At 46.7% G+C, this 23,449-nt stretch overlaps 1 protein-coding gene across 2 annotated transcripts in view; it reads left to right on the top strand.

Moving 5' to 3' along the window:
* SSH2 (slingshot protein phosphatase 2) overlaps nt 1–23,449 on the top strand; it is a 90,108-nt gene that overhangs the window by 18,914 nt on the left and 47,745 nt on the right. Inside the window, exon 2 of one of the 2 annotated variants that reach the window (XM_064729143.1) lies at nt 9,554–9,597. In XM_064729143.1, the coding sequence (XP_064585213.1) occupies nt 9,554–9,597 (44 nt within the window). Of the gene's footprint in view, nt 1–9,553; nt 9,598–20,915; nt 21,004–23,449 lie in introns of those variants that run through there. The other variant, XM_064729144.1, reaches the window with a different exon arrangement.

Raw genomic sequence — 23,449 nt, 5'->3', positions numbered from 1 at the left:
CAGCCTGGCCTTTATTACAATATAATGTTTCGCAGAGGCTTGAATTTCAAGAGTGATGCTCCCAGCTGTGTGCTGCTTGCTGGGCTCCTGCTTCCCCGGCTCCTGCCTGCTCCAGGGAGACGTGACACGGCCCTGCTGCTCTGGACAGAGCAGTGGGTAAATAAGCAAAGGCAGAATTCATCCTGGCTGAGGAGAAACAGTGCTGGAGTCGCTTTTGCAAGAGGCTAATTAACATCTGGTTTTGTATTTAACTTTCAGGCTGGCTCTAGAGAATGTTGCAGTAAACAGGACACTGATTCGTTAATAGTGGGAGAGTGCTAAATGACTACAGTGCTAGAATTAATAGCTTGACAGCATATCCTCTTCTCTCCTCCCACAGCAATTTGGACTGATACCCAAATAAACAATAACAAATAGATTTTTGGAGGAGCTGACTGGGAGAAATAACAAAAGTCAAGGGGCACTCGTTATGCAACATTGTTCTGCTAGTATTTGACTCATCCAGAAAACCCTGTTCTACTCCTTAGCTTCATTTTCCTTTTTCATTTTTATTCTTCAGCCTCTGTTGAGGAGGTGTTATATTTGCTGCCTTGCTTTTGGTCCCTCAGAAACTCCCTATACCCTTGGATCTCCAATTGCTGTAGGCATGGAGCGCTGGAAGAGTGTAGGCAGAACCCTGCTGCAGAGAAATAGCGTGTGAGAGCCTCTAAACCAGCTTGGGTCAGGCAAGAAAATTGCTCTGGCTTTAATTCCAGCCACATGAGACTAATACCTGGGTGTATTTTGTGAAGAAGTGAGGGATCTGAGCAGTTTATAAGCGTTACGTCCCAGTTCTAGCAGCAGCAGTCCCCTGGCAGAAGTGGGGCGGCTGGGAGGCCGCTGTTGGCGGATGTGAACAAGGAGTACGCTCTGTACCTTGTGATTCTCCCTGCAGTGTCTTGCCAGGGAATATCTCCAGGCGTTCCTTTCCCTCTGCTCTCCACAGACTCTGCTTTGTGTCCTGCATGCACAGAAAGCTGTCCCAGCAATTCCTTTTGAAGTTTTGCCTGAAACACTCGGGGATTTTTCCTTACCCAAACGGAGGCTAGAGGTGAAGGGACTTTGCTGCCAATTCCTGTTCTGATCTAGAGTCTAAACTCCTGCTGTTAAAGCTCTACCAGCCACTTCTGTTCTAGATATGTCACTGCAATAGAGCAGAGCCTCCCCGGCTGTGCTCCTGCTTGAATCCAGGGTTACGCAATAGCGGCCTGCGAGTGCCAACGCAGATGCTGCTGCATCCAGACACGCTGTACAATGTAGTTGCTTGGATACCCCTTTTTTTTTTGTTATTTTTCTCACAAGTGCTAGGTAACAATTTGCAACTCATAATTATAACATTGAACACAGATTCAGGTTAAGCAATGTAAAGAATTAGAAATATTAATGATTTCCTCTCTGCTTTTTAAAGGTTGGGCATTGTGGAATTTGCAAAGATTGAGTGTTGCACTGCTCTCTTTTCAGAGTCTGTATTTCATCTTCATAAGTGTTAAATAACTTCCCCCTTGAGAATATCTTTCATCCAGAAAATCATCTCTTAATTATTGATGCAATATGCCAAGATCCCTGAGTGGCCTGGCTGCTGGTGCTTTTATTTTGGGTAGGTCACGAAGATTTCTGCGCTGCTCCTAATTCTCTGCGTTGTGTGTTCCTTACGTCAAGAGGAGATTTGACAGGGACTTGCAGGGATTGGATCTCAGAGGAGCTGAGTGGGTGAGAGTCTCCTGTAGCATTCTGGCAGGGAGAAGGATGCTTTTGTGTTACAGGCAGCCCCTGGGCTCTACGAGCTGGTGTGGGGTGAGGGTGCAGCTAAAACACGTCTCAGGGATGGCTGCGTGTGCTTCAGTCTGTGGAATTTGACAAGCTGTCAAAATGAAAAAACTCTGCCTGGTTATGCTGCTGCTGACCAGGAATTAGACTTTTAACAAGTGGGCTGTGCTGGCACAGCTTCATTTTATGGACACAGTTATGACATAAGTAGGAGTGGTATCCAAATAGCTCTATTCTTGTTCCATTATAGGAATAATATATTTTGTGTATGTTGCAGGTGGATCAGCATTGTTTTAGTGACCCTACTGTACATTCTGGAAGAGTCAAAGCTCTGGAGTTACAACTTGATCAGAGCCCTAGAATAACTCCCTGATTTTTAATTGAGATAACTCCTGCAGGGATACAAATGCGTGTGCACCAAGGTAAACTAGATGCTAACAGGAAGATGGCTGATTGCAAGACAAAGACCCTTCCCTTTGCCGTGTACCTCCCTTCCTTCCACCCTCCTCCTCCTAAAATAGCCTTTCAGCATGAGTGAAAACCAAATATTTTCCTCTCTTAAAAACACTTTTAAATGCTTATTCGTGTCAATGGGAAAGTAATTTCACCCAGAAGCTGGTGTTGTGCATCTGCCGTGTCTGATCTATGTCCTTATTCCTTGTAATGCTTTCCTATTGCTCATGGATGGTAAAAGAGTATCAGCTGCAGTTCCAGGTCTCCAACTTCCCTGCACATGGCTCATTAGCCAGTTTGCTTTTCAGACTCCTTCAATCTTGTTTAATTCTAGCTGCCACGTTTTTAATGCAGCAGTTGAGCAGAGTCTCTCTCTCTCTCCAGCTGGAAACAGGCCCAGCTCCTGAGGTGAAGGTGTCAACGCTGTGGGTGAGGAGGAGCATGGCCAGGGCTGCTCTGGGAGCTCTGGAGGGCATTGGGAGCTTGGGTAAGGTCTGTGTTAGAACAGGAGAGGGTCTGAGGTGTGAATGTCCATCGTGTTTAGTTGCAGAGGGACAATTTCATGCCGGTGAATGTGTCAGCCTGCATGAGTGGGTAATGAGCCACTCGTTGTGGTGACCTGTGGAGCTGGGATTTCATTTAAATCACAGACTGTTGGCTGGGTACAAGCCCTGCCCTGGGATTCACCAGTGTACACATGCATATCTTTGACTTGGTCTTAGTCAAACCTTGACATCAGCAACAGTTTCCAGTATGAAAACTGGAGTTCCAGTGCCTGTGTTTTTACAGCCACTGAGTCTTCTCACACTTGGCCCATTACCATGAGCATTTGTTACTGTTCTAGGGGAACAAATGCTCCTAGATTCTAAGATTTGCAGTTGACAGTGCCACTAGCTTTGCCTAAAAGGAGATTAAGCAGATACCTTTAGGGTTCTGCTAGGCATTAAATCCAGCAAAGCATCATAATTACATTAAATACCTTTTTTACACCATAATTACATTAAATGTCTTTTCTGTCATACTTGCAGGGTGCTGAAGGGCCTTCTGAAAATCAGGGGGAAGGTCTATTCAAGGAGACCATAGATCTGCTGAGTTTTTTTCCTTAGTGTCTGTAAGTGGCTAGAGATGATGTACTACTACACAGTTTTAGAGAGAAAAATTATATTAATACATGTTTGATGTAAGGATATTTAAAGTGAATATATATCTGCAATGTATGGGGATTTTTTCCTTCCCTTTAGGTGAGTCTCTGATTAAGGCAAAAGCTGTTATACTCCTCATCAGGCAGGCTGATTTCACTGCAGAAATTCAGTTGACAGTAATCTGCTTTTTAATCTGTTCTTGTGGTGTAGTGTAGCAGGCTGTGTCACACTGTATTTCTCATCCTAACTCTTGTTGTACCAGTTGAAGGCTTGTAATTTTTGTCTTGAAGTGTCTGAGTTTTAGTTCTGCAGTTTTTAGTGAGTGCTAATCTAAACAAGGTTTGCATAAATCTCTTTGCTCCAGCGGGAAGATGAAAGCTTTGATAAGAAACTTGTTTTTTTCTCTCTCCCAAGCAGGAGCACAATGTCTTTGACCTAAATATACCAATTACTGACATAGCAAAGTGATACAGAAAACAATCCAGAAGGAATGCCAACCTCTGAATGAACACTTGGCTGCAGAAAGCTACTGCTTGTGTGGAACCTCAAATCCAGAAGACATGTGAGGAGGAAAACAGCATTCATTCAAAACATTTCATGCAAATAGTGAGGGGTGAGAGCAGTGGCTGGAGAAATGCTTCTTTATCCCTTATCCCTATGGCTCAGGAGAGGTAAAAGCTCTATGCAAAACACAGTGCAGTTCTCCCCTTTCTCGTTTGTGGCCTGGTTTGCTCAGCTTTTTGAAGAACTTTTATGTCGAATTTAAAGGCTTCCTGGTAGCAGCTTCTACTTCAAAATGTGTTTGATGGCAGATAGAAGTATTTCAAAAAGTAGCAGTAAGCTTCCTCTCTAGAGCATGCTAGGTGACTTTATGAATTAGTTTCGTAATTTTTATTCATTATTAAGGTTAACCACCTCCAGAGACCAATGGAGTCTGAACTGGTTTTCAGTTCAGCTTTGAGACCTATCCTCCATTAGTGAGTACTTGCACGTTGCAACCACACTGATGGTTTCCAGAATTCACTGAGTGAATTGGTTCACACAAACTGCCACAGATTTCTGGTTCTCCACGTTGCAGCTGTGGAATGGTCAGACTGGAGGTGGTACCTGGTACAGTTCTGCATCTCCCCTCAAACCCCAGTGAATTTGTGTGTAGTCTTGGGCTTCTTGCAAGAAACAGGGAACCTTTTATCAACCCAGGTTTTGGAGTCAGCCCTTATTTCGTTTCCCAGGCAGTGTTGTTGCTGGCACTTCAGCCATACTGCAAAGGCAGCATGTGTGGGCTTTCTGCTCACACAGTTTATTTAAGAGATTGATACAACTCAGACTACTGCAGAAAAGTCCCTCTGCTACAGAAATGTGTAATAGATATTTGGCAGTGCGACTCAAACATTTGTCTCGCTTTGTTCCAGCAGATGATTTAAAATTACTGATAGGAGCAGCTTTGTGCACGGTCTGCTGTTGAACAGGAATCTATCAAATATTTCATCTTGGAAGGCACTGAACTTCAGTTCTGTGTGATGTCCGTGCACAGATCCTCATCCCTTGGACTACTCAAGCCTACACTGAGTTGCTTCTTTGGGCATCTGGTCCAGATCCATGCAGATGCTGGGTACCCCACATGGGTATCTTCAGGGCATCTCCACTGTCACCACGTGTCTGTGTCAGGAGTTGAGTTGAGCCCTAAGGAATCTGATTGTCCATGGATGCTCTTATCTCTGTGTGCCTTGTGTTGCATTAGAGGAGAGGCTGTGGCTGCAGCAGTGGCACCCTCTGCAAGACTTGACCAGACTGGGTGATCCGTGTGTTGGGAAATAGTTGTGGGAGTGTGGCTTTTGTACTGACTTGCTTAATATTTGCTGGCACACGAGGAGAGCTCCTGTATGGGGAAGTGTGCAGTGCTCTGTGTGGCTGTGGCCCAGACAAAGGGACACTGGGACACTGCTGGATGCATGCAAAGGAGCATTTGCATGGTTTAACCACTGGGTCAGTGCCTGGTTGCACAGCCTCTGATTTGGCTGAAGCTGCTGCCTTCTTCCCAGGAAAGGTCATGTTCAGCTCAGAGACACTTAGTGTGTGTCTGAACAACTGGATGGGATGTGGGCAGGGAGCTGGGAGGCTGCTCACTTAATTACAGTCCTTTGCTTTGTAGTTCCTCCTTTGAGACTGAGTCCAAAGCTGTCCACATGGTGGACGTTTGACCATGTTAAGTGAAAAGCTCCTCTGATGGCGTGGATACATCTGAATGTTGCTGTGGGTTTGGGGAGATCAATATTAACTAATTTTCTGTAGTATCTGAAGTGTTCACCTCACAGCTACAAGTAAGATATTGACTTAAGGGGTGAAAACTCTCTAAGTTGTTGGTGCTCTTTTGATATTTGCTGGCTGTGACCACTCACTCACTTCCCAGGCATTGTCTATACAGTCAGGTATGTTGGCATAAAATCATACATAGCCAGCAGTTATTAAATGGGAATCCTTTTAAGCTTTGAAAGATTTTTTTTTTAGGGTGTAGTCTGTGTGAAATGTTCCTTGGTTAATAGAAATGTAGTGATTATTAGGCGCATGACTTAGGCTAATAATCGTATCTCACAGTACAGGAACTTGCTGTGATGTTCCTGATGTTAAATCCAAGCAGACAGCTCCAGTCCCCGTACGTAAGAATGGAGATTGAATCTTGTTTATCATTACATCAGTCTGCAAAAAGGAGATTTATAAGAGCAGAATTGTTTGCGTGACATGGAGTGACTCCCATTGTATAGAACAGAACAGCTCTCCAAAATTTCTCTCCTCTCCCTTGCCCTTTTGATGACAGATAGTTGGCAGTGGATCAAAGCACAAACAGGATTAATGTTTTGCATATTCTGTCCTACATGGCCTGAAAGGAGCAGAGATGGAATTTTTCATCTTTCACTTTAAACTGCATTTAATATCGTGGCCTAGTTTAGAGCTATGCGACTCATTCCTTCCATTTCCCCTGAGGCCTCTGTTTCTGGTCAAGGAAAGCAGGGCATGACTCCCTCTGGAGCTCATCAGTGCTGCTCAGCTTCCTCCTCTGTGCAGCCTGGTGGAGGAGGCTGGTTGGAGGCTGGAGCGATGCAGCATCAGGAACCTCCAAGGAGCATTTGTGGCAGCTGCCATTTCTTGGGCCTGTCGCTGTGGTCACATCACGGGTGCTGCAGGGAACCCAGAGCTGGGGCAGCACCCAAAGTTCCTGTCACCACCTGAGCAAAGGCAGCTGTGAAAGCTGGGGTGGTGTCACGCCTCCAAATGGCTGCAGTCACTTTCCAAGGATGCTGTCCGAGCATGTTCCTTCTCAAAGATGTCCTCAGGAAGGAATGTTTGAGCCACATCCTGGATAATGAATTGTTGTACTGGCAGCAATACTCCTTCACCTTTGGAAACAGGCTGGAAAAGGCGAGAAAGGGTGGAGGTGTGTTTGGGCTGGTCTGCTGGGCGTGTCATGCTGGCGTGTCATGCTGAGCCGTGCCCTCAGAGCGTGTCAGTGCTGGGCCCGTGTCATGCTGACTGTCCCTCAGAGCCGTGTCATGCGGCCCTGCAGTGGGCCGTGTCAGTGCTGGGCCCGTGTCACTGCTGGGGCCGTGTCACTGCTGGAGCCGTGTCAGTGCTGGAGCCATGTCCCCTCAGAGCCGTGTCACTGCTGGAGCCGTGTCATGTGGAGCATGCCCTCAGAGCGGTCGGCTGACGTGTCACTGCTGGGGCCGTGTCAGTGCTGGCGTGTCATGGGGCCGGTCGTGTGCAGCCGTCAGTGCTGGGCCGTGTCATGTGGGCCGTGTCAGTGCTGGAGCCGTGTCAGTGCTGGAGCCGTGTCACTGCTGGAGCCGTGTCCCTTCAGAGCCGTGTCAGTGCTGGGCCCGTGTCAGTGCTGGGCCCGTGTCACTGCTGGGGCCGTGTCACTGCTGGGGCCGTGTCCCCTCAGACCCGTGTCACTGCTGGGGCCGTGTCACTGCTGGGGCCGTGTCCCCTCAGAGCCGTGTCAGTGCTGGGCCCGTGTCACTGCTGGGGCCGTGTCCCCTCGGAGCTGCTCCTCCCTGCCCGGAGCGGCACCTGAGCGGGCCCAGCGCTGTCCTGCCCTCCCCTCTAGCGGGAGGAGCCGCCACTGCAGCCGCCTGCTCTCCCACGGGCACCTGGGGATGGATGTTCTGTGCCTGCAGGATTTCATTGTGGCCACAGCACTGCAGCAGCCACCTGGAGTGGAATATGTGAAATACAGGAGCGTTGGCTCTTGAGCCCTGTCCATGGATGTCACAGACATCTTTTATGAAAAATAATTTCCTTAGGATTTTTCCTCCTGAGAAGCTGAGGCCTCAGGAACAAACTATAAACAATTATTATCTGCTGCTGTGGAATGCAACAGGTGCATCTGTGATTGGTCTCATGTGGTTGTTTCTAATTAATGGCCAATCACAGCCCAGCTGTCCAGACTCTCTGTCCGAGCCACAAGCCTTTGTTAGTCATTCTTTCTTTTTCTATTCTTAGCTAGCTTTCTGATGAAATAATTTCTTCTATTCTTTTAGCATACTTTTAATATAATATATATCATAAAATACTAAATCAAGCCTTCTGAAACATGGAGTCATATCCTTGTCTCTTCCCTCATCCTCGGACCAGGGAAGGAGTAGGCTGCAGGCTGGTCAGAGTTGTTGATGAGGAGGAGGCTGCTGAAGGTTAGTTTGGTTCCAGACAGCATCCCAGGTACTGGCAATGGGTCTCTTGCTCAAATCACACTTGTCTCCAGCTCTGTTTTTGTAGTCAGTTATGTTCTGAATATGCTCCTCACACAAACCTGCTACATTTATGTCTGGTATCAAAGAGATGTAAGAGTTTCAGCAGAGACAGATGGTGATTAATTGGGCCATGTCTGGCCTCCTCCACACTGAGCTCCTTAGGGTTGAATTTTGAGGGGAGCTAAGATAATGATCTACATATTTCAAGATCTTCTCCCGTCATTTGTGGGACTTATGGCTATGGCACACCAGGCTTGCCAATTGCTGTGACAAGGATTTTTCTTGGCAGGTAGAAATGGCTGTTCATTATAATACTAAAAATGTTTGCATAGCTTGAGTTCCTGAGCAGTACAAATGAGGTTTCAAGGGCTCTCTCAGTTGTTTTGCCTTACTGTGGAGTTTGAGGAACTTGTTCTCTAGCTAAATACACACTTTTTATTCAAAAACACCATCGTGTTTTTAGCAATTCTACATGTAATGAAACGTCTTCCCCTCCCTTTTGACCTCATTCTCTTGCTCCCCCAAGTCAATTTCTTGTAAACCCACAAGGAACTCAGTTGGAATTTATGTTCTGGCAGGATTGCCAAAGGAGACCTGCAGGAGGGAAGCCCAAATCAACCAAAACCAAAATTATCTTTTTCTTTTCTCTGTCTGAACTCTGGTTTTCATGGGATGCCCCTGCCCTGACAAAACCGTTGGTATGTTTTAAATGCTTTTTCCCTGTGGACCTGTACAAACATAGTAAGTTCTCACTGATACAACAGATCCTGTACCTATCTCCAGTGCCTGGCAGGGTGTATATAAATGTACTGTGAAGCAGAATTAATTGCTGATATTTCTCTGCTGAGGGATTGCTTTGGGCTGTAGTAGGTAGGCCTAGTAAAATTCCACAGCACATTAGAGTTTCTGCATATTAATATCTCATCTAAAGCAGCATAATATGTCAAATTTCTCCTTTCTGGTTATATCTGTGCTCACTCAGTCTGATTTATCAGGTTTATTACATGCTGGTTTTGTGGATTTTTACACTTGACTGCTGACTGGACTGTGAATTAATATGATCTCCATAAAGGTAATAAAAACTCAGAGATTTTTGCCCAGAAGTGAACTCTGTGTTTGGCTCTTGGCCTGTCATATTTGGCAGGGGTCACTGGAAGTCCATGCAAAAGCATGCAAAATCCTGCAGGGGCAAAAACTCCTGTAACACTGAGTTTTTAAAAGGCTTTTGAGAGAACATGAAGTGACAGCTGAGCAGAAAGTGAGTTCCTCTCTAGTGACAGCTGCATGCAGGAGCAGGCAGAGTTCCCCTTGCCTTACACAATCAAACCAGTGAAATGCAAGCCTTTGCTTTCTGCATGTATTAAAAGATATTAATGTTTTTTTCTCCTTTCCTTCTGTATGCAGGAGGCAGACAGCGGGGAAGAAGAATGCCGGTCCCAGCCCAGAAGGTAAGATTGTCACAGGAGTCCTGGCTGTGTGCAATGCTCCACAAGGCTTTTGCTGTTCCTCTGGCATGTCCTGCAAACACACATCACCTTCTGCCTGCTGTTGATGTTGCACAACCATCCTTAATGAGCCTTACTGAAAAATGGGTTCTGGTAAAGGGTTTGCTGCAGAGGAAATGGGAAAAGTCAGACTGCACACTAAAAAATAAATATGGGGAACAGTTGGCAAGGGTGTCAGTGAATATATTCTCCAAACTGCTGTTTCTGGAGCTCCCTCCAGTGTCCTGTGTGGCTTCTCAGGATTTAGTCCACCAGCAGAGTATTCTGAGAGGCATAACCAGAGTAATAAACTCTTGTTCTATGGTTAAAAAGTCCCTGTTGCCACCTAGGGTGATCCTGATCCATACAGGCACCTGCTGCTTAAATAGCACCTTCAGGATTTGTGGATATTTACTGCTGATGCAGGTAGTCAAAACTATTCTCAAAAATTAGGAGACACTGAGAATTTGCAGGGTTTTTTTTGTTTAATTGGGATTGTTTTGCAGAGAGATATTCACTCTTGTAAAAGCTGATTTCAGTTGCTTCAGGAAGAACTTTTCTTGGTAAATATTATTTGTTAAAAAGAAACATTGAAACTCAGCTGATTGAATGGTGACAGGCAATGGTGATTTTTACAATGTAGGTATAGTCTGCAGGGTAAGACTTCTTGGGGTGTGGTAAGCTTTATCTCCTTTCCTCTAAGCCATCAAAGAAATTATTTCAGCTGAACCTAATAAAAGCGAAAATTGTATATATCAGGTGACTTCTCCAATGGCAGGAACACTTTCTTGGCTTAAAATGTTGCAGCCAGATTTTGTGAAAGGCTTCAGATTCCCTCCAGAGGGAGTAAAGGGGAAGTGAAGGTGAAATGGTTCTCCCTTTATGAGCTCTCTGGCTGTTACAGTTCTTTGCTTAATGGTGTTTGTGTGAGTAGGTAGCAGCAGAAGCCATGATATCTAGCATTTAAAATACTTGAACAAGATCTGGGCTTTGTGTTTTGGGACCAACTTGGATAAATCTGCAAGAGAAAAAGCTGTCCTGGTTGCACATTCCCATGATTTCACTGGAGTTCTGTGATTCTGTGGCTCAGGGAAGGCGACTGCCCTGTTTACTTCAGTCTTCTAGCCCTAAATGATGATTTAAGAATTGCTGAATTTCTTCATTTTACAGCTTTCATGAGTGAGAGGAAAGCTGGAAAGAGCAATTCCCGAAGGCTCAAATTGAACTCAGCTAAACTCCAATTTTTCATTTTACTCTTGGCCTTCCAGCAGTCACAAGATCAACTCATGACTTGATCTCAGTATACATAATGTATTGGAAGGGATGGGAGGTATTTAATTGTTGTGGGCACTTAGCAACCATTGTAGGTTAGGTCTGAAATGAGCATTTTTTTAATATATTTGAAATAACTTCCTGGGGTAGGAAATGACAACCTGCTGTTGATGTGGTGATCTGAGCTCTGTGACTCCTGTTACTGGGGTCATAGAGCTAACTAAAACCAAACTCCTTCTGGGGAAAAGCAAGGGGGTGGGTGTTAAATGTGTTTGATTACAGTAGGATAAAAATAATAGAGTCAAATGGGGTAAGTAGTGAACCTGGAGTCCTGCTGTGGAGGAGCAGCAGATGTCCATAAACAGTTCCTGAGTATTCACAAGAACATAGCAAGTAGCAGCTATTAAAAATCCAGGCAGTAAAAAGGCTACAGACTGAGCTTGGCTTAAAAGGAAAAGCGTGTTCCAGCTGCAGTGTCACTCAGGTAGTTCTCTGCATAGCCTGACATTCCTCACTGCCTGCCTGGGCAGGGCCCAGTGCTCCTGAGGCTTCATTCAGGTGACCTGGCTGCAGCTCCAGGCAGTGGTCAGTGTTTGGGCTGGGATTTTTTTTGCTGTTTGTAACATTCTTCTGGTGAGGAGACCTTTTGTCTCCTGCGGTCATGGAAAATGTGTTCCTGTGCTACCTCAGCGTGTCAGGCATCAGGCATGTCCAAACTCATCCTGGCAGCTGGACACTGGAGCCAGGAGTGCTGCTGTGGTGGGACTAAATGTGTGTGTGCAGAAATAAAATAACTTTTCAAAGGTTATTAAATAGGATCAGAGTGCACAAAGGTGTTAATGCTTGCAAGGGAGTTGGTGAAGACCTGAGCATAAGCACATGGACTTGTTTGGTGTCAGAAGATTTTTGCAGTGCTCAGTCTTGACAATCATTGGGCAGAGCTTCATTTCCAGTTCTGTGTCCCCAGGTCTCTGCAGAGCCTGGGGATTGCTGTCTCAGAAGAAATGTTACACTCAGATCCAGCTCAACAGCACTGCTAATCCTGTGGTTAGCAAAATCTAGATAGCTGCTTGTGTTAGGTTTGTGCTGTTTATCTTTCCTCCCTGATGAGGTATGGGATATACACTGAGGTGAGGGGAGCATGCAGGAAAGCCTGGCAGCAGGAGAGCAGCAGGGACAGTGTTTGTTGAGCAGAGACTCTGAAGAGCAGCAGACTAAAATGTCCTCCAAAGAGGCAGAGAAATAAATTACAAACAGAAGCTTAAACTTGTAGGTGATCACCATAGTTAAACAAAATGATCTGTGTGTTTGCTGACCTGTGCTTTTTTAATCTAACACCACAGAGCCCTGTGATTGCCTGGACTGGGTCTCACAGAGAAGGGAGAACTGTGTGAAAATGCTGTTTAAACATAAACCTGCTCTACAGAGCATTCAAATGACCTGACAAGTCTGCACTCGTGGACTGAGGAGCTTTCTGCTTTGGGAATTAGCAGAATCTGCTTAAACTTTTGTCCAAAAGATGGGAAGAGCTGTCAGAGTGCAGAAAGAGAGTTCCTGTGTGCTCTGCAGTAATCCTTGGAAGGTGATTGAAATGGCATTTCCTGTCAAACTCTTTTGTGTTGATGCAAAGAGGAATGATTTTTTTTTCCTACTGAGGAAATTACTTGAGTATAGTGACCATAGATCTGACTCCTACAAATATTTCTACCCATTATTAAAAACCCCAGCAAGTTAATGCTGCCAGTACCTGAAGCTGAGCAAATAGGTGAAACCAGCTTGGCTTCTGCAAAGTTTTTTCTCACACCCAAGCCCTGCTCTGTGTCCAGCTGTAGCAGTGACCACTCATGCAGGGTATGGTGAGATCCCCAAAGCCCTGACACAGATCCAGGCTCTTGCTCTGGAGTCCCTGATCCCTCCAGTCCCTGTCACTTTTGGCTAGTGGAACCAAGACAGTGCTGCATAAGCAGATGTCCTGAACAATCTATTTATTACATTTATTACCTTCATAGCTGTGTTCTGACATTTTTATTAGGCTGTCTGGAGGCTGTGGAGCTAAACTGGCCTGCACACCCCTGCTGTCCCCAGCCATGCTGCTGCCACACTGAATGCACCTTTAATGGAGCATCTGGGTTAAGGAGCTCTCTGCAGCATCCCAGGTTGTTAAAATTTACCTAAAACCCACATGTATTGAGCTGAGTTGTGTTTACACCCGCTGAGGTACTGACATTCAGGTTTTGTGTGCTCTGTGCCAAGGTTGCAAGGATTCAGCATCTTTGTTTTGCTGACAAATGACAACTCTGGGCCCGGGGCAGCAGCGGTGCTGCAGCTGCATTGGATTTGCTGTGAGGATCTGCCTCTTGCTTTTTTGGGTTTTATGTTTTAAATGGTGCCTCTATTTCCACACCATCGTGATTTTACCACTTCTGTGTGCCTTGAAACCTCTCTGGTTGCTGAAGTGCAGCATTTGAGGCTGCTCAGTAACTGAGCATATAAAATTGGGTGAGCTGTATTGCCTAGTGACTGCCAGGGACTTCACAGGGATTCTTTGAACTTTTATGGGCTGGCAGTGGGTCAGACTAAAGTCCATTTGCTCAGGTAAAGCTGAGGAGCCTGTCGTTCCCTTCAGGTGCCACAGAAAGTGCTTACATCCTGCTTGAAATCTGAAACTTGTTACCTGAAAATGTTCTCAGAAAGTGCTTGTCCTCCGCTCTTCAAGTGGAGGCAAGAGTGTGGTGTTAAATTATAATTTAAAAAGAAAAAAAAGAACCCACACCTTCTGCAGCGCAAGGATGGTTACCTTCTGGTTTGGTTTTTTTTAGTCAAAGTAGTTCCTTCCAGGAGTGAACTGGGAAGGAAAGCAAATCAGATTATTGCCATGATAACAGCTGGATGTGCCAAGTTGCCTCAAGGTCTCAAGCTGTGAGTAAATACCTTTGTTTTAGGAGCAGGAGACCACAGTCTGATGCAGGAGCTGATGGTTTATAGCAGTATAAAAATTGCTTTTCAAAGAGCAAGTGGAATAGGTGAATGTGCTTTCTTCTGCAGGGCAGCAGCTCAATAAACTGCAAGCCAAGGTGTTTGATTTTTAAACTGAGACCCTTTGTACAATATGTGTTAGTCCCTGTGAGAAATGGGGGGTGATGGTGTGATACTGAATTGACTGCACTTCCAAAGGCTCCTTCACACTCCACACTGAGCTGGGGGGATCTGCAGCATCCTGTGGCTTTTGGAGATGTGTGTCATCACCATTTGGTGCTCCTGGGGCAGGCTCCTGCCCCTCCTGGTTATCCTTAAAACCTCTCTGGTGTTACAAGAGACACTTCCAAAAGCTCTGTGCTGAGTTCTGGCGACTAAACCTTCCCTGTGCTGCCTTTGCTTGCTGCTGCAGCTGCCAAACAATTACTGTGTTGGTACTTGAACAGTAGCTGGATCTTTATTGGGTGTGCAAGACAGTTTGTTAATTCCATCTTGAGTAGGATGGGGCTCTGTGTGTGCTGTACAGGAAAACGTGTGTTTATCCGTGCTGGAGATTACACTAAGCTCTTGTAGTATGAACCTTATCTTTAGAATGTGTTTCCTGAATTCATCTTTCTGTCTTTCCTTTCAGTGACAGCTCAGCCTCTCTCTGGCATTTACTACAGCTGCTTGGGGAGAGTGTAATGCTGAGATAAAGAACAGTTCTGGTCATTTGCCAGCTCTGCTGACCACCAGAAAAAGTTCTGTGGGCCAGATTCATTGCAGTGGCCATCATTTTTGAATACCAGTTCTTTTATCACCAAACTGTGAGCAAAGGTATTGAACTGCCAGTAAAATTGGGGTTTATTAGATTAGTAACAGGTATCTGCAGGGCTGGTTCACTGCAAGGTCTGTGCTTGTGGTTGCAACGTGTTCAGTCCAGTCTGATGACATACCTGTGGATCACAATAATGTGTGAGATGATTTCAGGTGTGATCTTCAGGCTGAAGGATCAAGCAGAGTAATATCGTTGCACTGCCAAATTACCAGGTAAGCACAGGGAGCTAGCTCAAAATCTGAATGCATATGAAAAGTGGTTTTGAATTTGTCATTCTAAGCGTGTGAACAGAGGAGAATGAGGAACAGGGCAAGGACAAGCTGGGAAGTGAAAGGAATGAAGGTGGGTCAGATCCTTCAGCTACCAAAAGGGTCCAGAGCCCAGAGCTGCTGCCACACACTTGTGCTCCTCCAGAGGGTCACCGAGCAGGGGCTGAGCAGGAGGTGCCTTAAGGATTCCATACGTGCTTCTGTCTCCTCCTGAGCATGAACCAGGTGCTCTAAGCTAAAGGATTTCTATTCCTTTAGCATAAAAACTCTGAAATTCCCTTTTCTGGTGAGATACCTTCGCAAGACTTCAAAGTTAAACATGAATCTTCAGAGTTTTCAGCATTTCGTGGATTTCAGACACTTAAATGTATTTTGATAATCTGAGCCAGGGTTTTTGGACTCAATGCTGTTCAGCTCTTTGGTGTCTTTGCACCAAAATCATTCCTTTATAAAACTGGGTGAGTGGATGGTTTGACAGTTGGGAGGATTTAGATCTTTCTTCTCCACAGGTCATTGAAATAATACATTACCTACACTGGTGTTGCTTGTTGGGAGCAGACATTGCTGCTTGTGTCCCTTTTCCTGCTCGGGTCCCTTCAGTCATCTGAGCTTCAGGCTCTGTAAAAAAGGTGTAATTGAGCATTGACCTCTCTGTGTTAGACCCTGGAAGATTTAATGATAAGTAAACTGTACAGTGATTGGATGTGGGGCTGGTGAGGGAAGGGTTTAATGAACTGATAATATTGCAAAATAGGTGTTGAATTCTCAACTAGGCAGCCTAATCATCGATCATGATGGGCAGCTGACCAAAGGGCTTTAAAAGCAGGGGTTTGTTCTTTCAGTGATGCTTATCTCCCTACCCCTGTACTTGGCTGGTTTCTTTGCTTAAGAACTGGAAACAGAAATACTCTTTGACAGCTTAAATAACCAAATTTAGAATGTGGCTTCCTGTTCTGACTGGTTCTTCAGGATTAAAGTACAGTTTTGCGTGCTTTCCCTGTTCCTGCCTCCCCCTGCCTTTTTTTTTTTTCTTTTTTTTCTTTTTTGATTTTTGTTTGGTTTGGTTTTGTTTTAACTAGATATGGGCTCCTCTATAATTAGTTGGTTAAGTTCCCCTGTGTGTGTGCAATCCAGCTGGTGTGTGTGAGCCCTGCCTTGGTGGGTGGTATGTCTGTTATCACTGGGAAAGCTTTGTGTCTCTGCTGTGCTCTATCTCCTTCTGCCCTGCGTGCATTGGCTTGTTTATGGTGGCTGCTACTGAAATCATTCATGTTTGCCTGATAAATTGGGCTGCAGAATGCAGAAAGTTTTGTCTCCCATGCCAGAAGCATCCAGAAGGCCTCTGACAGATCAGCTTCTCCTCCGAGGTGTGGAGGCAGCAGTAGGAGATGAGTGCTGCTCTCAGCCAGTCTCTACCTATTTACAGGTTTGCTGCACTGATTTAAGGCTCTTCCCGAATAAATCATCTTAAATCCACTCACACTCATCTGTCAACTCTGTTCAGTGCTTAAAGCCACAGTAAAAGGATGACTTCCCACCAAAAATGCAGGGTCATCAGGTCCTTTGACCCTCAAAGAGCTCAGTGTGGCAGCAGATTTTTCAAGGCTACTCCTCAGGACCCTTTTCCCAGCAGCGCTGATGCAGCCACAGCTGCCTTTGTGGACAAAGACTGAGTGTGGCTGCCGGTGAGAACAAAAAAGGACTTGGCCCCACCTCTGCACACGGAAATGAACTTGCTACCTCTGCTCCCAGCCGTGCCTGTGCAAGACTCCCCTGCTCGGCTGTGGGCAGGGACAGGGACGTGCTGTTTTCAAAATCGGTGACTTTTTGTAAATATCACCGGAAGCAGCTGTTGAGCAGCACAGAATAAACTTTCCACATGTGCAGTAAAGGTGGCTGAGCAGACACGGCCGTGGCACAAGGCTCGGCAGGGAGAGGATGTGCTGGGGGTGAGGGGGAGGTTTGTTTGTCACGGCAGCTTCACGAGGTTTTTTTCATAATCCCCTGAAAACATGGGGCTGGGTTCTGCATTGTCTTTTCTGTGATACTGAGGGCAAAATTCCTATGTGTGACAGCCTCTCACTGTCCCCTTTACCTTGAACATGACCAAGTTACAGCTTTAGTACTTTCCATGTTTGTAGGAACAGAACATTCCTTGATTTTGCAGAGCACCTGGACTTCAATCCAAACAGGCTTAATAATGCCCAACCCTTGACACCCACTGGAGTTAGACTATGACAGTATATTGTGTTCATTAGGGCTCTTCAAAAAGAGAGAACTGAGACAATCTCACTGGTAGGTTACTATAAAATGAAAAGAGGTCATCAGGTCCCCCTTAGTGTAGACTAAAAATTGAAGATGCCTAATAAGACAATCATTCTGCAGATTTAATCATGTTAACACGTGAGCAGACACTCAGCAAGCCCCTGTGGGATAGGAGTGGGTGGAACACGATGACACCCACACCTTTGTGTGGTCTGACAAGAAGCAGCAATTCAGCCTGAAGCTGTTGATCTTGGATGGAAACAGAAGCTTGATGAATGCCCTGTTTGCATGTGGACTATGTGCACTGACACGACTGGGTGTCCAGCTCTGAGCATGTGTCAAATCTGGGCATGCCAGTGCCAATTCTGACCCATGCACCAGGGATTGGTCTGGACTAGGAGAAGCCCATTAACAAGTGCCAGTCCTGTGTAGGACACAGGATTACTCTGTGTGAGATCAAAACTGCTAAAATGCATCAGGAAAGTGAAACAGCTGAAGGTTCTGTGCAGGCTGCTGTGGTTGTTGGGTTTTGCAATGCAGACACCAGGGAGAATGATGACTGTATGAATAAACAATATGTTGTCAGCCTCGTCTGCCAGACTGAGCACTACAAGTCAATATGAGAGATTTGTGCATGCATGTTCTCCTTCCAGCCCCTGAAAGTTCTTTCCAGAGGCAGCTCTGGTAGCATTCCCTCTGCTCCCCCCTCCTGAAGTGCTTGCTCAGACATCCCTCACACTCTTTGTTTTGTTTCCATTGTGCTTCCATAACTGGTTCTAGCTGCTGCCTTATTGTGGCAAAGGTTTGGGATTGGTGTTTTTACAGTGTGTCTCACGTGCAGTATGTAACTCCAGTTTATCAGTTGGTGTGGCGTTCAAAGGTTGAAGGGGATCCTGCTGCCCCTGTGGTGTCACGGTGCCTTGCCTGCCCCGCTGGTCCTGGGGCCTCCTGGGGAGTGGGAAATGCTGAGCAGAGCTCAGACAAGCAGTGCCCTTTGCCCTGCAGCAGAGTGTCACTTGTGCACTGGGCTGGGCAGCGCTGGAGACCCCAGACAGGCGTATTTACATCTTGTCATGCAGTGATTAATGGCTCTGCTCACATGCTCTGCTGCAGCACGGCGTGATTTAGGCTGCTACCTGTCATCACTGCAATTTTGTGCACTTTAAATGCTTTGTGTGTTTGTCCCAGCAGAGTGCACCTGCTTCCAGCCAGGAGCAGTTTCTTGGCTGTTTCTTGGCTGTCTTGTGACTCGCTGCCTAAACTCCGTCTCGTGCATCCCTTTCTTTCTGCCTGCTCCTTGCTCCTGCATGCTGAGAGATCAATTTACTGGGTCTAAACTTTTACTCATTCTAAACATAGGAGCAACTTTGACCAAGAAATAGAGTTGTTCCTTAAGTCTGATGTTAAAAGCAAAATATGAAAATAACACAGCATTTATTGCTGTTGTCTAGTTGACAACATGGTGATGTGTCAAATATTTGATTTGATCTTGGAGGTCTTTTCCAACTTTAATGATTCTCTGAGTCTCCACAAATCGACAGTGGGAACTGAAACGCTAATCTCACTAACACACACCTGAAAACAGTGCCACTTTCAGGTTGGGGTTTCAGTCTTTATGGCAACAAACCCAAGTTCGAATAGCTTTTATTTGTGCAGATTTCAAGATACGAATTTATTTGAGGATTTCCTGTTTCTCTTCTCTAAAGGAAAAGAAAACAAATGGGTGATTTCTGTCGTCACTTGGTTCCCTGGCATATGGAGATGCATTGCATGATTGTATTAATCCAGGACTAATTCATTTACAAATCTATTATCCATATGTTATGAGGAGCTGTTTGTAGTTAATCACTGCACTTGTTTTCAACAGGTTTTAAGGGCTTGCCTTGTAATGGTAGTTAAGTGTAAGAAATCTGACGTGTCTGGACAGTATCTAAGTACATTTAGTCTTCTACAATGCTTGAATAAAGCCCTTAAGTTATTAATTAGAATAGAACAGAAGTTCTGGGCTTGTTTTTCAGTCTGTGAATGTGTGGTATGTGTTACTACTGAATATGAGGTTCTTGCCAGTCTCTTGACCTCTGGAAGGATTGAGTTACCCTCCATTTCTTAGTCCTGATTTTTCCATTGCTTCTTGCAACTGACTTCATTTCTGCCTAACAAAATTACTTTTTTTGGCATTGCAGCAAGCTGGCACTGCATTTTCTTTACAGCTGTGAGGCACCATTACCAGAGCTGCGCTCCTGGCTATATAGGATGACATTGCTTAAATTATTGCAGCCAAACAATACCCTAGCAAAACTTGCAGAATCACAAATTCTACTGCTTTGCCCTTTTCTCTGCCCATCCCTGAAGTGGAGATGGTCAAGACCTTTCAGAGAAGTCTCTTCTTGTTCATGGCAAGTCTCCTATCAAGACCTGAAGCAGCTGCCATCACACTGAGTGGGTTTTTTTCAACCTCTCTCTGGTTCTCTGAAACTTTTAGTTAAAAATTGGAAATAAAGCTGATGAAGCTTTTGGCTTCCAGCTCTGCTGCCAGATCACAGGGGCAGCTCTGCAGTTGATGCCTTGGTATTTTTTGCTCTTGAGTAGATGTCATTAACAAGTAGTTGTGTTTAAACTCACATCTTCCCCTGCCAGCTCACTTGTGCCTCCTTGCTGGGCATGTGCCACCCATAGCAGATGACTTAAGACTGGTATATCGTGTTCCTCTGTGCCGGGATGTCATGCATTCCTATGGAAACACAAAACTGAGCTCGCTTCCAATCCAAGGCTCCTTGGCTGCTGGCAGGGTGTGAGGGCTGGAGAATGCCGCTCCGGGATGGGCAGGGCTGGGTGGGATCGAGCTGCCCCTGGCTCTCCCCAATGGAAAACCGTACTAAGTTCCCCTCGCACTGTAATTCCCAGCAGCCAAACGACAAGACTTCTTGTTTTAAATAACTTAATTTCTTCCTTTTCTCGAGCAGCGATGGAGCTAAAGATTAAACAGCACTGAAAGGCAGCTGCTGCTCTTCTCCTTTGGCAGAAAGCAAGTTGTCGCGTCTCTGCATATGAAAGTTACTGCCAAGAACTCTTCCCCCCGTCTCCTGCAGGAGAGAAATTGAGGTCGTTTCCTAAGCACCCGAGTTGTCGCTGCCTGCCTTTTGCAAAAAACATCGTTTGATATGCTGCATCAAACCCGGTTGCAGGGCGTGCAGCCTCGCTGGCTAGATCTGAGGGAGAAAAAAGGAGAAGGGGGGAAAAGGGGAAGTGAAAAGGGAAGGGAAAGGAAAAGCTGGGCGCGCCCGCGCGGTGCTGTGCCCTGTTCCTCGCTGCCGCCCGCCGGGGGAACCGGCAGCTGAACCCCGGTCCGTGAGCGGGGCGGACTGTCCGCCTGTCCCTGCTCCGCGTGTCCCTGTCCCGCGTGTCCGTGCTCCATGTGTCCCTGCTCCATCCCGGTCCCGCCTGTCCACGCTCCGTGTGTCCCTGCTCCATCCCGGTCCCGCCTGTCCCTGCTCCATGTGTTCCTGATCTATCCCGGTCCCTGCTCCATCCCTGTCCCGCGCGTCCCCTCCCTGTCCCCGCGCCGCCACGTGCGGATCTGGGCGGGGCAGGGGGGTGTGGCCTGGGCTGGCCCCGCCCTCGGGGCGCGCCTGCGCGGCGGGGGCGGCGCGGCGGGCGCGGGGCAAAGCGGCGGTGCCGATGCCGCGGGGCAGGGCGGCCGCCGCGGCGGGGAGCGATGATCCCCTACTTCTCCGACAACGCCGTCATCTCCCAGGGCGCCATCGCCCAGCTGTGAGTACCGGTGCACACCGCCCAGACTCCCCTTCCCGGTGCCGCGCCGCCTGCCCCCGCTCCCGGCGGCTCCCCCTGCCCGCCGTGCGCTGCGCTCACTCCGCTGTCCCCTCTCTCCACTCTCTCCTCGCCCTTCCCGTTCCCCGTAGTTCGCTCCGCCGCCGCTGCCTCCGGGCAAACTTTCCCCTGGCCGGCACCGCAGTGTGCAAGTGCTGATAAGCGCCGGCAGCGCCCGGCAGCTGCTGCTCCCTCGCCGCTCGCTTCCCTGATTATTCTTTTTATTTCACTACGAACACTCCGAGTCTCATCCGAGCGCTTCTCTCGGTGTTACACTGAGCAGCTCGGGGCCGTGCGGGACCCCCGGCAGGCTGGGCGCTGACAGCGGGCTGCAGACCCCGGCCCGCACACTCTGGCCGTGTTTTGGGCTCAGAGCAGAGATCAGCCCCTTATCTGATCTGGGGTTATCGCAGAGCGGCAGGGGAGGGGGGGCTGCGGGGCTGGGGTGCCCCAGGTCGCAGGCACAGGAGCAGGTCTGGGACCGTACCCTCAGCACCTGCGGGTCACAAGGCACAGGCAGTGCCAGTTGTTCGGCACTGTCAGTCTCGGGCAGATCTCAAGTGCACAGTGTCTCCGTGTCCCAAACTAAGCCGCATGGAAAATCAGTCTCTCCAGCTTCACCCACCCCGCCTTTGATATGCAGATACAAATAATCATTTAATTTATAAACAATTAACAGCCGCTGCCTGAGTCGTGGGGTTTGGCTGGAAGGATTAAGGAGGGAAGTGGCAGCTATGGGGTGGTAGATAAGGCGTTCTTCAGAGAGATAGTCGCCGTGGTCTAGCCGTGCTTGATACTTCTTTAAAGAAACCCACAGATTGTTTTATCTCTCGAAAGCATCATGAAAGGCTTACAGATAAAGTGCTGGGTCCCACCTGGAACTGTGTTCTTGTAGCAAGAAGCTCCTGCTAGAGCTGCAGCTGGAAGTCTTTAGTAGATATCTCTGCTTATGCTTCATATGGAAATGAGTCCCCGGACTCTGTGCCTTCTTTTGTGAGCGCTAGCAATCATGCTGCAGTTGGTAATCAGTTCAGCTGAGTCTCTGTGAGCCTCTCATACTCAACCCAAAATGTTTGTAATTAGTAATTTTTTCCATTCTCAGTGTTGCCTGTAAACAATCAGGGCTTTCCCTGCGGTTGCTGATAATGTAGGTTTAACAGAGATGTACCTAAACTATTCTTCCAAAGCAATGATGCAAGCTGGATGTGCCCTGGGCTTTGGGAAGTTGCAGTAATTCTGGAGTTGTGGTGAAAACCCCAACATACTGTGGGCTGAAACATTTCCTTGGAGCTCCGGATGATTTACCGAGCTAGAGTAGGTAGCCAGGTAACAATTTAAGTGCTTTTAAGGTGTTTGTTTTATCCCCTGCTCAAACACTTCACCCATGGCTGGAGACTGTACAGAAAGGGATCAAAAGGAAGGGGAAATGCTGCTCGTCTCTGCTCCCTCCATCACGTGTCACACGGATCCCTGCAGCAGCAAAGTGCCTGTGGTGGTTTAAATGGCCACTTGGGTGGAAGGACCACCCTTTCCTTTCTGGGGAGAGAGATAACGGAGTTATCAGAGTGGAGCTTACGCTGTCCTTTGCCTCCTGTGAGGGAAGATTAATAAGCCTGAGAATGACAGAGCTTTTGGCCCACGTAGAAATGTTCTCAGAGGGCTGAGTGCTGGATTAATATTTTGCAAGTGTTCTCAATCAGGATGGTGCTGTGGCTCTCAGGCTGGCCTAGTAAAGGCCAGCATTTAAAGTTTGTGCTCCTAATTAGAATTTCACAAAGGCTGATTAATATTGGATGTCCTTATTTCATCATGAGCAAGACCTAAAAATCCAGATTTTGTTTTTTGCTACGCTAAAAATGAGTTCTCTGTGGAGTGGGAAGGGCAGTGGTGACCCAAACATTATCAGAAACCTCTGTTTCAGTGTATTCTTTAGTAGATGTATTTGGCTGATCAGCTCTGACTTTCAGAGATCAGCAGAAATTACTCTTGTGTTGACGCTTTTAGTCAGTAATGTAGTCAGCTGGTCTGGGTCTAATTCATTTCAGGTTCACAAGGATTCAAATAATGTCCGGGAGACTTGTGTTTATCAAAATGCTCAGAATTTATAGTTGTAACTTGTTCCAGAAAGTCTTGCTACTCTCACTGAACCTGGGGGGAATTCTGCTGATTTACTAGTTTATTTGTGTGTAGGATTCAAAATTTACTTTGGTCTATTAAAACTCTAAGGCAGCTGATAGGAAAGATAGAAAGAAAAAAGCAAAGCTTCAGAGAGTCTGCAAATATCAAAGAGTTTTTATCAAGAAACCTGGAGGAATTGCCATGGATCAGTTCTTCCTGCCTGCAGTCGCTTCCTTTGCCTCTGGCCAAGTTTGAGTGATTCAGTTCAGTG

Source organism: Zonotrichia leucophrys, chromosome 19 (genome assembly GCF_028769735.1).
Source record: "Zonotrichia leucophrys gambelii isolate GWCS_2022_RI chromosome 19, RI_Zleu_2.0, whole genome shotgun sequence".
Lineage (NCBI taxonomy): Eukaryota > Metazoa > Chordata > Aves > Passeriformes > Passerellidae > Zonotrichia > Zonotrichia leucophrys.
Note: the sequence above shows the minus strand (reverse complement) of the source record. Positions and strands in the feature narration are given on the sequence as shown.